Raw genomic sequence first — 18,411 nt, forward strand, 5'->3', positions numbered from 1 at the left:
CTGCTCATGGGATCCCAAAGAGTCGGACACGACTGAGCGACTGAACTGAACTGATGGACTCAGAAAGTTATTTCTGTTTTTAAATACTGGAAAATAAAAGTCAAACAAGTAATAAATTTTGTGACATCTGACAATAATATGAATTCAAATTGCCTGATTTTTTTAGTGTTCATAAAGTTTTTTTTTTTTAATATAGCCATATTCATCCATTTAAGTGTATTGTCTGTGGCTGGTTCATGCTACCATGGCAGGGTAGAATACTTGAGACCTTATGGCCTGAAAAATCCAAAATATCTACCAACTGGCTCCTTCCAGGTGAAGTTTGCCAATCCTGCCATATGTATAAGAACAGGATACATTACTCTCCTTCCAGGAATCCGTCTACCTGCCGGGTCCAGGTCTGCCAGGCCACAGCCCGTACTACAAGCAGAGCTGTGTGGGCTAAGCCTGCTTGATAGAATGATTGTATATATTTAAGACAGAGGTGGTGAAAGCAGAACCCCCTGAAATCACATTTTTGGTAACTAGATGAACTGAGGCCTCGGTCAGATTTATAGCACTTGATTAAACCTACTAGAGTGTACTTAGTATTATTTAATGCAGGTGGCCAACTAGTTGATTGCTTTATTCCACTAGGGCAACTCTTTCTGTACTAGCCTTTCCAATCAACCTCCTCCTTCTCTTCTTGTCACCTGAAGTTTCAGCCTATGTGTTTCCAAGCTCCAGAGAGTAGGATCTAGTCATCTGCTTGGCAAGACAAGCAAAGGTCTGTCCTGTGGACAAACTGGTCAGCTGTTCCTCCCTGTTCAGATGGACATCTGCTGCTGCTGCTGTCTGGGTGAGAGGCCACAGGGTATCCAGCCATCTGGGAGTTTGGGTTCCCAGATGCCAGCAGATGGAGACTGGAAAACGCTGGGCTGATGAATGGCATTTTCCACCTGTGGTTAGAATCCTTGGGAGATGGTATGTTATTCACCGCTCACCTGGATATTCCCTGAAGCTTCTGCTACTTTTATATAATTGCCTCTTCTTGTTCTCACCTGGGGTGCTGAGTTTGGCACTGGGAACACTATAAATGCCCAAGACCTAGCAGCATCATCTCAAGTGCCTCGTCCTCAGGGCTGGCAATGCAGGCTGATCTCCCACAGTGGGAGTAGACAGAAAGGGCTCTGACTTGACCCCACTGTTTCTCTACATATGAGTCCTGTCACAAGTAAATCGACTGCGCTGCCCTGGCCAAGTGCCACTTTCACCTGCTCCCTTCCCTCCAAAAGCCCCCAAACTTATAATGGTTTCATGTGCCCCAAACAGCTCACTCAGCTGTAAATAAGTGATGTAGCCACTGGAGGCAGTGGAGGGCATGGGGATCACCTTCCCCACCCCAGCCAAACCGAAAGACCTAGCAGAAGAAAGCACTCTCCTGAACACCATACTTAAATATTTTAAACAAAAATCCAATTCCAAAAGAATTGGCTTTAAACATATCCATACAGTATTCATTTTACTGTTATAATTTTGCACAAATTCTGTTAGCTCTTGAAGGCCCAACTAAAGGATCTCTTTATTTAACTAAGGGGATTGTAATGAGTAAAACCCCGAGATTTTCTTCTAGTAGATGCACAGACCCAGCCTGATAGAAAAGGGCTATTGGGGAAATTCACAGAGGCGTCTATTTCCATTCAATGAATAGAAAACCCCAAACTTCTGCTGTCGCTTCTTCTAAGAAGGGAAAAATGAGAGCATGGGTTGAGTTTGCGAATGAGCCCCTCTTCCTGCGACTTCTTCTCCCTCTGCATTTGTCTCTTACGTGATTTCTATGCCTATTTCTCCTCTGCAGCTATCAAGTCCTCTAAGGGTAGGAGGGATTTATTGTCTGCTTTCTTCCTTCCCCACAGCCGCTGGTAGAGTACTTAGCATACAGCAGATTCCCAGAAATGCCTCTTAGGTCATGAACACAAATAAGTAGAATCAGAGTGGCAGGCCCTAGCCAAGGAATGGATGGTGGGGGGTCCCATCTAGTTGATGCGTCAGAAAGACTCTGAGCAAGATGCTGAATCTCTGAAGCTCAGTTTACTCAACATGAAAATGGGTCTAATAATAGATGTCCCCACTACCTCATGGGATTATCGGAGGCTCGAAGGAGAGAACAGATGCAAAAAACACTCTGGGTGATGGAAAAGCTGCCTAAAGTGGTCTCCTTGAATCAGAAGGTTTCCTCGAATCAGAAAGACCTGTCATGGATCCTCACTGGGCGGAGGTCAGACTAAAGGACACTGACGGTGGTCCCCCTTCATAAGTTCTCTCTGAGTTGGTAACACAGCAAGCAGAGTGAATAGATTCTGAACTTTCTTTTGAACCTGAATCCCTGTGCCTATGGAACAGCTTTACTGCTGTGCCAAGCCAATATGAGATGGTTGGGGGATGGGTGTGGGGCGTTCAGGGATAGATCATACATACTAAGGACAAAAGAGCCCAAGACATTTGAAACAAAGACATTCACAGAGCCTCGTGGAAGTCCTATAACAGCTCTAGTTCTTGCCTGCTATCTTCTTGGCCACAAAAGATCACAGACCAGTTACTATAGCAACAACTCTCCTCCAAAAGTGTCCACGTTAAAATGGAGATGGAAAAGATTTCTTATTTAAAAAAAAAGCAGAAAGAAAGAAACTAGTTTTTTGGATATATCTGCCATCCACCTAAAGCACTGCTCCTTTTCTGAGAAGAAAAAAGAAGCTGTTATTATGGCAGACATGCTTCTAATTCCTAGCAGTTTAATCTCCAAACTCTTGTTTTAGACTCGACGCAGTCCATGCTTGTTCCAATACATCCAAGAGGAATGTATCTTCTCAAGAGGCAGAACTGTGAACTAGGGGATGAGGGACCCTAAGACTAGACGGTGAGAGCCTTGTCCACTTCGGGGCCACCTTCTGGCCCGGGAGGGCCCAGCCACCCTCATCACCCAGCTCTGTGGCCACCATGCAGCCCAGTCGTGCCATCTCCTCAGCCCTTCCTTCTGCTCCCCAGCTGTAGGCTTGTCTCTGTTGCTGCGGGGGGCAGTAGCTGTATGGAATGCTTTCTGGCCTCCATGGTGTCCTGTGGTGGGAGTTGCCAGTAGGGCAGCGCTGCAGGTCTCTGTGGCTGCCAGCAAGGCAGGTTCTCAGAGCGCTTTGGCGGGAACCAGGCCCTGCTGTGGCCAAGGACCTATTCTTGGTTTTGGACTTTTCATATAAGCTTCTATGGCCTCAAGAAGAACAAAGGAAAAGGCTCTCCAAAATGAGACAGTGGATGTATGTGTGGGGTGAGGAGAGCCTAATCCAACCTCTCCTGCAAACTTAATTCCATCTGGGTAAGGAAGTTCCTTTGACATGCAGAGGACTTAGACATCCCGTGTGTGGAGTCTGACCACCCTGCCTGTAGGAAGCAGCCTAGAGTCAGGTGAGGAGAACCTACCAGACTGTTTGGAGAGAACATGGAGTCCGTGCTCGCACAGTGGGTTGAAACCTAAGAGCCCTGGGGACGCGGAGCCCCAGTTGGGGAGCCACATAAAGGCTGACCTTCTCCCCTACTGGGAAGAGCCAAAAGAGACAGAACCCACAAATCTGGTTAAGAGAATGCTGCGTGAGCCCAGGAAAAAGTTCACCCTGAAATCCCCACTGAGGATGAGGCTGGGCTTCTGAAAACTTCCCCAGGCCTGGGACGCGAGCAGTGCCCAGGGCGTAAAACGTGGGTTCCGGAATGCTGGGGAAGGCCTGCCGGGACCGTTATGGAAATCAGAGGCGACATGTGATAGGCTGGGGCGTACATCGGGGCGGGGCTTACAAAACGGACAGGTGGGTGGGCGTGGCCCCGGGCACTAGTAGGGGAGGGTGGAGTCGTCCCACTCCAGCTGGGCTTGCCTGGCTCCACTCTGCCCGTGTCTGCCCCTGCCCGCCCCTTCCTCCTCCTCCTCGTCACTGCCCTCGGACTCGCTGCTGCTGGAGCTGTCTTCCTCCGCTTCTTCCTCCTCCTCCTCCTCTTCCTCGGTCTCCTCTTCCCCACGCCCTGGGGCTCCGTGTTTCTGGATATCAGGAGAGAGAAGGGAAATGCTCATCATGGATCAGACAGAAGCCGTGTTGGTGCTTATGTGTTTCTCTCCATTAAGGAGATGATTAGGGCCCCTTGGAACTCCTTCCCTTAAGGCTAAACCCTTGGGCCAGGAGATGGACTTTGGAAGGGAAGTCCTCTGGAGAAAGACCAGTCTGAGGACTAAGGAAAAGACAAGAAATGGCGAATTCCAAGACGCAAACTCAAGGTAAATTGTTGTGTTTTAGGTACTATGCATTTAAGTTGATCCCATCCATCATCCAGTGAACCTTTTGGGCTAAGGTTTTGTCGTTGTTTTGTTTTAAATTTTTGGTGAGACTTCTCTGGTGGCTCAGATGGTAAAGAATCTGCCTACAATGTGGGAGACCTGGGTTTGATCCCTGGGTCTGATCCCTGGGTCAGGAAGATACCCTGGAGAAGGGAACCCACTCCAGTATTCTTGCCTGGAGAATTCCACAGACAGAGGAGCCTGGTAGGCTACAGTCCATGGGGTCGCAAAGAGTCAGACACGACCGAGTGACTAACACTAACACACTTACATTTTTGGCAGAACCCCACAGCACGTGGGACCTTGGTTCCTTGACCAGGGATCAAATCTGCATCTCTGTGCATTGGAAGGTGGAGTCTTAACCACTGGACCACCAGGGAAGTCCTGGGTTAAGGTTTGTTTTCTGGCACTTCTGGAACCTATTTACATGGAACTTTCCAAGTCTTTAGTGACTTGCTTCTCAGTGAGAGAATGACATTTAAGTTTGTATCCCTTTTCCAGGTGTGAAAATAATATCTCTGGGAGCAGAAGGTCTTCTAAACCAAGACTCAGGTGTGCTGCCCCTCAAAAATACTCCTTCCAGAAGGACAAAGTTCATGGTCCTCATTTTCCCTGCGTGCCCTTCGTCACCTGACTTGTGTCCTAAACTCCACCCCACTCTTTTCCAGTCTTATCCCCTCCCCTGAGCTTTTTGGCGATTCCTGTAAAATCTGATATCTGGATTTATCCTTTGAGTTGATGAACTAGCCATAAAAGACACGCACCCATGCCTGTCTTCATCTCTTTTCTGTAGTGTTCTCTCTTCTACCTTTACCTCCCCCTAAATCCTACCCATTCTTCAAGGTCTCCCTTAGGCTCCAAGAAGTCTTCCCTGGACATTCCAGCCCCAAAGGCTTGCCCTACTCCTGCTTCACTGACTGCCAGGTTAGCCCTTGGCAAGCACACTCTGGTCAGGTAATCAGACTGCTTCAGGCATAATGATCTTGCATCCCACACCCAAGGCTCAGTTCTACGAGGGTGGAAATGCTGGGGTCCCACAGTGATGCACTTAGCACTGCACCTCAGCACGTGATGGAAGCTGCATCCGCACGCTGGCTCTGAAACTGAAGCGAGAAGCCAGGTGAGGGGGAAACTGGGGACAGGCTAGGACACTTCATTCCTCAGTGGCACCTTGATGGCCAGTGGCCACCTTGCTTTCCTCCTCCAGCCTTTCCCTCCACCCAGCACCCATGGGCAGACCAAAGGGCACAATGGAAGTGGCTTTTGTTGGTATTCATATGCCCAGATCAGGAGCATTGGACACTCATGTGTAGATTTGGGGAGCTGATGGCCAATTGGGACAATAAAAACTTTAGAGTCAGGCAGTCGTGAGTTTGAATACTGGTGCTGACATTACCAGTTCTGGGAGCCTGAACACTTTACTTTGCCTCCCTGAGTTGGTCCCACATTGGTAAATGAGGATTGGGACTCCTACATCACAGGTTGCTGGGAAGATTAAATGAGGTGATGTGTATACTGAGGACCTAGTTCAGTTCTGGCATGATGGGTGCTCAATGAATGGCAAGTGTTAGCATTGTGTTTTTGTGTTTACCTACTCTGAGCCTCTAAGTGAGCTTTGCCGGCAGATGGAGCATAGCCACCTAATTTATACTGGTAGCTAATCAAAAATTCAATCCTGAGTCCCTGAGTATGAGTCAGCTGTGAGTTAAAGACTATGGGAGAGGCCAGGGACAGACACTACTTTGCTGCTTGGCTTAAGAAATGTCTGGTTCTGTTTGTTGGCTGAGAGCAGTTCACAGGTTTTTGAGCAGTGCATGCAGTGGGTGGGAAAGTGTGGGCCATTCAAGTTGAGAGGGCTGGAGGAGCCCAGAGAAGGGAAGGATGAGTGGGATTAGGCTAGCTGGACAGGGCTTCTGGCACAGAACGGATGGAACCCAGTGGAGGAGAGACGTCCCACTTGAAGCTCCCAGCCCCTGCCTGAGGATCACCTCCATGGGGTTGACCGTGATGGTGAGTGCAGAATCATCCCAGTCCATCTCTGCTTCCTTGGCAGCCTCAGTCTCCTGGATGAAGTGCTGGTGGGCGATCCGGACTCGGTACACGCCCATGGCCACGACAAACACGAGCATGCACACGGAGATGATGATGACCACTGTGGCGATGCTTGGGACCACTGGAACGAGGAAGGAATTCGCATGGCATAGTGAGCAAAGGACTAGGTTACCCTCGGGATGCAACATGATTGCAGCATTCACGTGTAGCTTAAAATCTGCCTACACGTACCTCAGCTGGAGAACTCTGGGTCAGCACCTTAGTCTCTCTGGGCTTTACTTTTGTCATCTATCAATGATGTAATAGACTTAATCATGTGTTTATTGTCTGCATCTATGTCTCTATTTCTGCTTTGTAAATAAGATCATCTATACCAATTTTTTCAGATTATACATATAGGCTTTAATATACCATGTTTGTTTTTCTGTGTCTGACTTACTTCACTCTGTATGACATCTCTAGATCCATCCACATCTCTACAAAGGACCCAGTTTTGTTCCTTTTTATGGCTGAGTAATACTCCATTGCATATATGTATGCCACATCTTTATCCATTCCTCTGTTGATGGACATGTAGGTTGTTTCCATGTCCTGATTATTTTAAACAATGCTGTAATTTGATACTATGTATAAAACTAATGAGAACCAACTGTATAGCACAGGGAACTCTGCTCAGTGCTCTGTGGTGATCTCAATGGGAAGGAAATCCAAAAAAAGGGGATATATGTCTACGTATAGGTGATTCACTTTTCTGTAGAGTAGAAACTAACACAACATTGTAAAGCAACTATAATCATATATATATATATACACACTTAATCATTCCTATCCCATGGGTAGTTGTGAGAAGTAAATGAAATCATCTATGTGATTTTTCATAGAGGCACACAGTAGGTGCTTAATAAATGCACACTCTCTTTTATCTCTTGCTTTTTCCATCAAAGTATAGGGCAGCTGCCCTGAGAGCCAGGAACTGTGGAGTTCAGTCAGGATGGAGAGAAGTGCCCACCAGACAGGAAGACAATATGGTAAGTGCTGGAACAGAAGGAAGGGTAGGAGCCTTTTCAATATGGCGCACACGTGTGTGTGAGCATACATGAAAGTGCCATGCAGCACAGAGCTTTGAGTTGGGCTTAAAAAGATGCTAAATTTTACCCCAGCCCTGTGTGCAAACATCCTTTATCACACGCTGCCTATAACTTCTTGGGTACTTGACCAGCTCCCTCCCAAGGCTGTGAGCACTCAGAGCAAGGCTCATAGCTTGTCCATAGCCGGGTGCCTCCTTCAGTTCTGGCTGCTGCACCCTACTTGTTGAGTCACAGTGACCACCTGGTATCCTGGGGTCCCTCCCCCCAGGTGACCTACCTGAGCTGTGCTGGATGCTAGTCTGGGACTCCGGGTGGTGGACGGACTGGAGGAAGGGTGGCTGCGCGATAAGGTGGTTGACGTGCTCACTGTCCGAGACTCTGACCTCATGAAGGACACTGACCTGGGAAGAGCAGGGAGAAGGTGCCGCTGACCGGGAGTGGCCGGGGGACCAGTGGTGGCAGTTTCCTGAATAAATGAGGGAGTTAATGGGTGAGCTGGGGCTTCCCTCATCACCGCAGGACTCACCTCCAGGTTGAACTCATTGCTGGTGTAGCGCCCGTTGAGTTCTGAACACTTGACCCTGAAGCGCCGGGACTCCAGGGTGGCCGGATGCCAGTTGCGGTAATGGATGTGACGCAGCACCTGCTCGTAGCGGCTCATGGAGCCCACACCTGTGCCAAGAGACCACACCTGTCATAAGAAGGCAGAAGAGGAGATGCTGTGGAGACAGACTGTGCCTACGGGGAATGTGGGTCTTCCCTGAATTCGGCCAGGGTTAAGAGCTTGGGGTGTTTAGGGGCAGACAATGTGTAAAAGCAGAGGTCCCAGGAACCAATTAAGCTGAAGCACAGATTTTCCATGTAGACTGGCTCTCACTGGAATTTGACCTCAATCTGCCAAATGCTTCTGTAATACTTGCTGAGATCAAAGATGATAAGAGCAGGCTTCCGCCTAGTTTCTACAGAAGACTTCCCCAGGAATGAAATGGAAGCCAGGACCAGAGGAGGCCGGAGCAGCTTGTCCACAGAGGGGCTAGAAGTCCATGCTTTGAGCTCAAGTGTTCACTCCTGACTCCCCTCCACAGGTGATGGAACTCCCATTGCACTCACAACTCCCTGGAGGTGAGAGGGGACCACTGGGTCCAGGATTGAGCACCGCCTTACCGTAGATGGAGTAACCCGCTGTGGAGTTGGTGGCGTCCAGGTGTCGCTGGTGGAGCTCACTGTGGTTGAGCTCCAAGCACTCCTGTCTGGGGTCCAAGTCCCCTCCCAGCACTAAAATGTCACAGAAATCTAAGTTGTGAAGCATTTCTTCTAAAACTGCTGATTTGGGGGCTGTGGGAAGAGAGACAATGAAAAATATGGGTATGAGGACAGTGCAGATATTGGTGCCTGCAGACCCCCCCTCCGTGTCTGTACCCCAGGTTCAGTTTGGGTCAGGAGGAGAGGCTGTAAGTCCCCCCAGGTAACCGTCTCTGCTCAGATGGATGTCCAGGCAGCCCCTGAGGCTGGGCAGCATGAATTTTGTATGAAGAGCGTGAATACTGCAGTCAGAAGATGTGAATCTGAGGACTAGCACTGCTCCTGAGAACCTATCTAGTTTACCTGTCGATTTCCTCATCCACGAAGAGGGCGAGGGCACTGAGAGGATGGAAAACAGTGTCTGGCTCTGTATGATTTCAGTACCTTTAAACTAGGAAAATTTGCACCTTGTTTAATATGTTCTCTGTCACCAGGTTTATAGTCTATGGGAACCTGAACAGAATTTGTATCCCGCCATTGTGTGCAAGTTGTATAAATCTTAACTATGTTGAGTTGGTTTGTAGTGCTTTTCAGGTCTACTATATCATCTCTAGTTTTCTATTCATTCTATTAATTTTTGAGAGTTTGATATTGAAACTCCAACTAAAAATCTTAATTTATCTACTTAAAAAGTAATAGTAATATATAGTGGAGCTGCAGTCCATGGGGTCACAGCGTTGGACACAGCTGAGTGAGTGCACAACAAACAGTGGAGCTATAGGTAACCTTGTTCTGTATTTTCCCAGTCTCCTATAAACGTATTATTATACTTTTATAATTTGAAAAAGAAAAAAGAAAGTAAAAAAAAGGAAAATGGTGTCTGGCACAGAAGAGATGCTCAAGAAGACCTGGGCTCCTTTGGGACCAGAGGTGAGTGCCCCTCCATGAGGCTCTCATAGCTTCCCCACGTGGCTATGGTGTATGTCTCTATTGTTTCCAACAGACTCTGAGCTTCCGAAGCGCTCTGCATGACTGACCCCTCAGTATCTGACCCAGAGGCTGGCAGGCAGCTGTATCACGACACATTGCTCAAGTGGAGGTGCGCTGTTGCTGTAATTGAGTAAGTAAATTGGTTAGTCTAGCTGGCAAGCTATTGGTCAGCCTAGCTGTCCTTGACTGATATTACGACACCTAAGCTTCCCAGAGGATGTCTGAGTACTTGAATGCTGGACTGGTTGGTAGTCCTAAATTAAACTCCTTGTAGCTCAGCTGGTAAAGAATCTGCCTGCAATGTAGGAGACCTGGGTTCGATCCCTGGGTTGGGAAGATCCCCTGGAGAAGGGAAAGGCTACCTACTCCAGTATTCTGGCCTAGAGAATTCCGTGGACAGTCCATGGGGTCACAAAGAGTTGGACACGACTGTGTGACTTTCACTTCACTTTAAAATAAAAGTGATTGGTGTTTGTGGAGTCTTCGCTTTATGCTAGGCACAGTGCAAAGGAAATCCTGACAAGACACTAGAGGAGGTATTATTATTATCCCCATTTCCCTGAGAGGGGAATTGAGAGTCCATGAACTGGGCTAGATTGCCTAGGGTTACACAGACAGCTGGGGAGGAGCTGGGATGGCAACCATGACCTTCTTATTTTTTAAAGAATTTTTTGATGTGGATAATTTTTATAGTCTTTATTGAAATTGTTACAATATTGCTTCTGTTTTATGTGTGGTATTTTTTTTTTTTTTTCGCTAAGAGGCATGCAGGCTTTTAGCTCCCTAACCAGAGAATAAACCTGCAACCCCTGCATTGGAAGGCAAAGTCTTAACCACTGGACCACCAGTGCATGCGTGCTAAGTCACTTCAGTCATTTCTTTCTCTTTGTGACCCTATGGACCATAGCCCTCCAGGCTCCTCCGTCCGTGAGATTCTCCAGGCAAGAATACTGGAGTGGGTTGCCATGCCCTTCTCCAGAGACCTTCCTGACCCAGGAAACCCACATCTTTTATGTCTCCTTCATTGGTTAGTTCTTTACCACCTGGGAAGCTCCACTGGACCACCAGGGAAGTCCCCAACCACGACTTTCTGACTTCACACTTTGTGAAAGTCTCAGCCTCTGGGCTGTTGCTCTTCAAATGTTTTTGATGTTGCAGGCGTTTATAAAAAATTTGTGAACTGAGATCATTTAAATAAGTATATTTACTCATTAAGCAGACTGTTGTATTTTGTGCATGATAAAATATTTATGAAAACAGAAATTTTAAAAGGATTCACAAAAGATGAGAGAACTATTTTGAAATAATTATTTTATATTGTTTAATTTTTAAGGAATACCCAAAATATTTTTTATTCTCGCTGGATATATGTTGTTAATAAATAATTCCATATGCTTAATTTTAAAATACTTGCCAATGTCAATGGCTTTGTGTATTGTTGGCAAAATCTAAAAGTACATTATAAACACTTAACAAGGTCTATTATTAATAATGGTGCATGTATATCTCTCTTTCAAATGGCATATGGTTTCTGGGGTTTCTCTGGATCCATATCCTTCTGAGGCCAGGTTGGGTCATCCTTGCTCCTAGGACCCCACGTGGCTGACTGATTGCTCCCCCTAGGCGGAGGTGTGTTGTCCCCACAATCTTCTTTTCCTCTCGTGCTTGCATAATGGGCTAAATGTTCCATTGGCAGTTTCCCTGATTTCCACTGACCTAAAGGGACTGTTCTGGGCTGAGGAACTTACTGGAAAATCAGCCATGGCTGGTCCTGGAGGAGCTCCTTGTCTGGTTATTAGTAAATAGATAATCACCAACCATGGGCTTGCCAATGTGTGTGAGAGGGAGCCTTAATGGTTGGAGGGCATACAGAGTGGTTGGGGTATATGCTCTGGGGTCAGGCTGGGGGCTGACCCAGTGGTTGGGGGCTGCCCTCTGGAGGAGATGTTGAAGGTAGACTGTTGTTTTCAGTAATCATAGGGAATAGGACAGAGAAGGACCTTCCAGGCCGAGGGCAGACCATGAGCAGATGTGTAAACTAACACAGAGGTGTGGGGGGAGGGAGGGGTGTGTGTGTCATTGGTATTGAATCAGCAAGTGAATCCATGGGGGCAGGAGAAGGATGGTGGAGAGGGTCCCTGGTGGAAGTGCCATTAACCTGCTGTTTACTGCACCCACAATAATGATCATTCTTACGTCCGTAAGAGTAAAAATTTAAAAGTACTAATAATAGCTCTCAGGCACTTGGCTACAAGGTTTGCATGCACTTCTCATAAACAGAAGGTGACACGTGGACCCATATAATTGCTTGTTGCTGGATTACCTGTATGCTGATGTCAGGCTTCGAGAATTCAGATACTCTGAGCTATGGCCTGCAGCCCGTGCAATCAGAGTCTCTTCTTTTTCTGCCTGATTTCAGCCACAAATGAGGACCAGAGGGAAGATCACATGACCCAATGCACCTTGGAGTGTAACTGGAACATGGTTCTGCCCGGACAGTTGGCCCAATACCATCTATTTTTGTGAGCTTAGAAGGACAGCCTTGCCAGGCATCCCATTCCTGGGGACCAGCATGGATTAAGGCAGTGGGTAATTAGTATTATTATAGAAGCAGTCCTTCAGGGACTCAGGCCCACTGGCACTAGCACATCATTAGCAGCTGCTTTTGGAGGCAGAGATGGAGAGTTGAACATATTCATTTGGAGGAGGAGGCAAAGACGGTTCTCAAACATATTCTTCCCATAGCTCTGGCCCCAGAGGTTTCCTGCCTTTTTTCTTTATCTTTCCATCCTTCTTCCCCTACCAGCTGAATACACTACAGATTTCAGATCAATGTAGTGTTTCTTCCTAGCAGGTAATTCAAATTACTTTTACTGAACAGCCCTCCCAACAATGAAACCACTGGAAAGAACAATTGCAAAGTTCCCTGAGAGTTGAGAGTGATATTACTGAAGGACATGTTTACAAAGTATATATTAAGATGCAACTCTATTTTTTTCTTCATGCTTCGTTAGCTTTTCTTCTGATCACCGGAATGCTACATGCCTACTATAGAACACTTTCAAGTTGTAGAAAAGTGAACAGTAGAAACGAGCTCTCATTCTGCTTTTCAGAGACTATTACCATTAGCATGAGGTGTGTTTCCTTCTGGGCATTTTTCTGTGTATTTTTTTTTTTCTTCTTGACATAGTTGTGATCAGCACGTGTGTAGATACTCTGTAATTCACTTCTTGCTTTTTTTTTTTTTAAACTTACAGTTTGGCATAAGTCCTCCGCTCCAGCATCATACCTCTTATACGTTGTTGGAGTTCAGCCGCTAAGGTGTGTCAGCTCTTTGTGACACCATGGACTGCAGCACACCAATCCGTGTTTGTCTTTCACCATCTTCCTGAGTTTGCTCAAACTCATGTCCATTGACTCGGTGACGCCATGGCATCACCTCTTATGTGGGGGTACCACAATTTGCTAAGGCATTCACTCCCCTCTGTTATGTATTTGCATTATCTCCAGGATTTTTTGTTGTTATAAATTACCCCACTATGGTGAACAACACTGTTGTCCTAAAGCGTGACTTAACAAGAAACATACTTTATGTGAGAATTTAAGGTCTATCACCCCTCGACCCAGTGTATGCACCTGTACCTGTGGTCTTCAAGTCACTGGGAGCCTCGGCTTTGGTGAAGGTGCTCACAATCTTGATGTCAGGGAAGAGGATCACCCCTCTGGCGCTTTCAAACTGGGCGGCGGGTCTCCAGAAGCGGTCTGTGCCATGGAGGGTGATCTGGGGCTCGACCGCCTGCAGCACCATCACGTAGGCATCCATGTCAGGGATGCTGATACACACATCTTCCCCAAAGCACCTGGGGAAACAACAGGTTTCCTGCTGAAATCATCCATCATCCGATATGGACAAGGATACCTCTAGTCCTCAACGAGACATCCTGACTGCTTGAGAGCCTCTGACGATGTCAGCAGACATTCAAATTTAAAGTTACATTATTGGCTCAAGTGGTAAAGAATCCCCCAGGAGTGCAAGAGACACAGGAGACAGGGGTCAATCCCTGGGTCAGAAAGATCTCCTGCAGTAGGAAATGGCAACCCACTCCAGTATTCTTGCCTGGGACATCCCACGGACAGTGCAGTCTGGTGGGCTACAGTCCACAGGGTCACAAAGAGTCAGACGTGGCTGAGCATGAACACATACAGTCAAAACTACTAGCAATCTAGGGACATAAAAAAAGATTGACTTCTAGGAGAAATGGGAATTTTCTATACCCAGCAACAAGTAACCATTAAACCTTTAATTATCCTTTAACAAAGTAATCAGCAGCAACATTAATTAGACAGCAACTGCTTGCTCTGTGCATAAGAATTTAGTAAACAAGTTGTCATCTCGCTGGTTAGTTAAAGCCATCTTACTAGGTGAGACCCCAGGGCTAGTCTCCCCTGTCTGCTGGAGCAGTGTATGTGTTCTCTCTCTATGAGGGTATCACACACGTGCGTGCCTGTTCCAGATGGACCAGAAGACTGCTATTGTAACCACACTCCTTTGTTCTGATGCACTGCCACAAAAATGTCTCGGAGCCAGGGTGGTGTGACAACAAGAGCAAAGCCTGGGAAGTGGGACAGGCAAGGGTCCACACCTGGCTCTGCCACTCCTGGGCTCGGAGGATCTGAGCAGGGAGCACGACTCCTGTGAACCTCAATCTCTCTATCTATACCTTACAGTAATAAAGCTTGAGTACAGGTGCCATGTAGATAGGAAGCCACCCAAAAGCCTGCATCGCGGTTGGAGCTCAGGAAATGCTGACAGACTAACACTCTCATCAGACCTCATCAGGCATGTGTGTCACTGGCATACTTTGCTGCTCCTTGAGACCAAGACTCAGGCTACATGGAGAACCCTAGGGTCTAGATGGATGCTCTGGGGGTGATAGTGGACTCCAGCTGGTGGCAGCCATCAACTTACATCCTTTGGCAAGGTTCCTGGGGGCAGGGTAGGCTGAGCCACTCCATCTTTTTCTCCAGGGTGGGCTAGATGTGGGCATGGTGGTGGGCTCTTGCACCCACCTTTTTTTTTTTTTTTGGCCTTTGTGGCACCAGCAGCCCCTCCCCTTGCCAGTTTATGGAAGCCTGGTCCTAGAGCTGGAGACCAGCAATCTGGTCTCTCTTCTTCACTACAGTGTAGGGCTGACCTGGAGGTCAGCTGCTGCTGCTGCTAAGTCACTTCAGTCGTGTCTGACTCTGTGCGACCCCATAGACAGAAGCCCACCAGGCTCCCCTGTCCCTGGGATTCTCCAGGCAAGAACACTGGAGTGGGTTGCCAATTCCTTCTCCTGCTCCCTATTGTAGCCTCCAGGAGTGGCCTCTAGTGTGGAGGTGGGAGTTACTTTCTCCATCACTAGAACTGTTGGATGTATTTGCCATCTGTGAGCTCTAGTTTGGCACCTGTCCCAGGTCCCAGCAACATGGTAGGCAGCAGACCCATATTTCCCACCCTTCTTGCTGTCTTTCTGGATCCTACTAATGGCTCCAGGTGCCAGGCGATTCCCTTTCTGCTTCTCAGGAGTTTTTCTGGGAAGTTTTTCCCTTTCCTAGCTGCCCTCCCAGGCAGATGTTTAGCTGAGAAACAATTTGATAGACCAGTAAAGGTGTTATCTAAATGTCACAGTGATAGTCTCATCTCCTTAATTTAACCCTGATCCCTGGGGGCAAGAACTATGCCTTCTCTTTCTCTTGCATACTTATTGTATTTAGCAACTCTATCAAGGCTAGGTTGGTTAATTTAATTCAATTAATAAACATTTGTGAAGCATGATACTATACATAGAAAAATCCTAAAGATGCTACCAAAATCTGTGAGAACTAATAAATGAATTCAGTAAGTTTCAGGATATAAAATTAATATGCAGAAATCTGTTGCATTTCTATACACTAACAACGATCTAACAGAAAAAGAAAACCATTTACAATTGCATCAGAAAGAATAAAATACCTAGGGATAAATCTAATTAAGAAGGTAGAATATCTGTCCTCAGAAACTACAAAACACTGATGAAGGAAATTAAAGATGTTACAAACAAATGGAAAGTTATGTATGGCATGTTCATGGATTGGAAGAATAAATATTATTAAAGTGACCATCCAAGGCAATCTACAGATTCAATGCAATCTCTATCACAATGCCAAGGGTATTTTTTTTTAAACCAATCTAGAACAAAAAAATCTAAAATTTGTATAAAACCTTAAAAGATCTTAAAAAGCCAAACAGTCTTGACAAAGAAGAACCAAGCTAAAGGTCACTGAAGTCACTCCCTGACTTCAGACTATGCTGCCAATCTAGAGTGATCTGAACAGGTATGGTCCTGGCACAAAGAAAGACATGTAGATCAATGCAACACAATAGAGCGCTCAGAATTGAGCTCATGCAGAGATGGTCAATTAATAAATGACAAAGGAGGCAAAAATATAAAATTAGGAAAAGACAGCTTCTTCAATAAATGATGTTGGAAAAACTGGACAGCTGCATGTAAAAGAAACAAACTGGACTACTCTCTCACATCATACACAAAAATAAACTCAGAATGAGTAAGACTCGAAACCATAAAACTCCTAGAAGAAAACAGAAAGTATGCTCTTTGACATTGGTCTCAGCAATATTATTTTGGATCTGTCTCGTTAGACAATGGAAACAAAAGCAAAAGTAAACACATGGGACTATATCCAACTAAAAAGCTTTTGCACAGTGAAGGAAACTCTCAGCAATATAAAAAGGTAGCCTAATGAATGGGAGAAGATATTTGCAAATGATGTATATAGTAAAGGGGACTTCCCAGGTGGTACAGTGGTAAAGAATCTGCCTCCCAATGGAGGGGACGCAGGAGATGTGGGTTTGATCCCTGGGTTGGGAAGATCCTCTGGAATAGAAAATGGCAACCCACTCCAGTATTCTTGCCAGGAAAGTTCCATGGACACAGGAGCCTGGTGGGTTTTAGTCCATGGGGTCACAAAGAGTCAGACACGACTGAGCACATATGCTATATAGTAAGGGGATTAACATCCAAAATATGCAAAAAACTCATACAACTCTACAGCAAAAACCAGATAACCCAACTGAAAGATGGGCAGAGGACCCGAATGGACATTTTTGCAAAGATTTACAGATGGCCGACAGACACATGAAAAGATGTTCAATATCAGTAATCATCAGGGAAATGTGAATCAAAACCACTAGGTACCACCTCACCCCATCAGAATGGCTAATATCCAAAATAAAATAAATAATAAGTGTTGGTGAGGATGTAGTGAAAAGGAAGCCTCTATGCACTACTGGTGGAAATGCAAATTGGTGCTGCCACTATGGTAAACAGTATGGAGGGTCCTCATAAAAACTAAACATAGACTTGCTGTATAATCCAACAATTTCATTTCTGAGTATTTTCCTGAACAGTGCTAATTTGATAAGATATATGCACACTAATGCTCACTGCAGCTTTATTTACATACATTAACTACGATATGGAAGCAGTCTAACTGTCCAAGAATAGATGGATAAAGATGTGGATTTATATATTTATGGTAAATACATATTTGTGTATATATGGTATATATATTTAAAATATAATTAGACATATTTATGGTGTATATTTATATAGTATATATCTAATACATATATTAATACTATAGCACTAATAAATTATATATATACACACAATGGAATTTACTAAGTCATAAGAAAGAATAAAATCGTACAGTTTGTAGCAATATGAATAGAGGATGTTATGTTAAGTGACATAAGTCAGACAGAGAAAGGCTGTAGGATTTCACTTAAATGTGGAATCTAAAAAACAAAACAAAACCAGACTCATAGATACGGAGAACAAACAGGTGGTGTTCAGGAGGGTGGGGGTTGGGGTTGGGGTGAAATAGGTGAAGGAGGTTAAGAGGTACGCACCTCCAGTTATAAAATAAAATATCCACAGGGATGTGACATACAGCATAAGGAATATGCTCAAGAGCATTGTAATAACTTTGTATAGTGACATATGGTTACCAGATTTATCATGGTTATCATTTTATAATGTATGCAAATGTCAGATCACTATGCAGTACACCTGAAACTAACATAATACTTTACATCAATTATATTTCACTTAAAAACAAAAGGAGAACACAAATCCATTGGGGTGGCCTCAAAGGGACAGCAGAGAAGCTGCCAGCAGCTGAAGAGAGGTGAATCCTATTTTGCAAGAGAATATCCCCAGGGACTATCTTTGATGTCTTGGCTGGGCCCCAGGCTGCCGAGCATCCACTCACTGGACTTTGGAAGAGACTTTCAGGCGCCGCACACCCGCAGTTGGGAACTGCCTGGAGTTGATGTAGGAGACCTTCTGGAGGGCACGGTTGATATTCCCGATGTCATCACCTTCCATCACCAGGACGGACTGCGAGGGGTTGAAATGATACTGGAAGACAGGGGTATCACAGGAGAGAATGGTCAGGCATGTTCACAGTTCCACGGAGACCCTCCAACTCCATACAAAGGCCACGGAGGCACCGCCAGAGCTTGTGGAAGTGCAGCAGCTATATGCACAGTGACTGTTTTAATCCCTCAATCTCTACTCTCCCCTGGTGGACTTTGGGACTCTCCTCTGTAAGATTGCCTGGGATTATAAACTCCTGATAATA

The 18,411-nt window shown here is 45.8% G+C and overlaps 1 protein-coding gene across 1 annotated transcript in view; it reads right to left on the reverse strand.

The window, feature by feature from the left end:
- Positions 1 to 220: 220 nt before the first annotated feature.
- Positions 221 to 18,411, reverse strand: part of CLSTN2 (calsyntenin 2) — a 721,779-nt gene continuing 703,588 nt past the window's right edge. The window contains exons 11-17 of the mRNA XM_088840256.1: positions 18,040 to 18,188; positions 13,366 to 13,583; positions 8,656 to 8,826; positions 8,018 to 8,163; positions 7,769 to 7,892; positions 6,340 to 6,524; positions 221 to 4,057 (exon numbers count right to left, since the gene is read on the reverse strand). Coding sequence (XP_088696382.1) covers positions 3,854 to 4,057; positions 6,340 to 6,524; positions 7,769 to 7,892; positions 8,018 to 8,163; positions 8,656 to 8,826; positions 13,366 to 13,583; positions 18,040 to 18,188 — 1,197 coding nt within the window. The 3' untranslated portion in view covers positions 221 to 3,853. The remainder of the gene's footprint in view (positions 4,058 to 6,339; positions 6,525 to 7,768; positions 7,893 to 8,017; positions 8,164 to 8,655; positions 8,827 to 13,365; positions 13,584 to 18,039; positions 18,189 to 18,411) is intronic.

Source organism: Moschus berezovskii, chromosome 1, assembly GCF_049115385.1.
Source record: "Moschus berezovskii isolate FMDL1 chromosome 1, NW_MosBer_1.0, whole genome shotgun sequence".
Taxonomy (NCBI): domain Eukaryota; kingdom Metazoa; phylum Chordata; class Mammalia; order Artiodactyla; family Moschidae; genus Moschus; species Moschus berezovskii.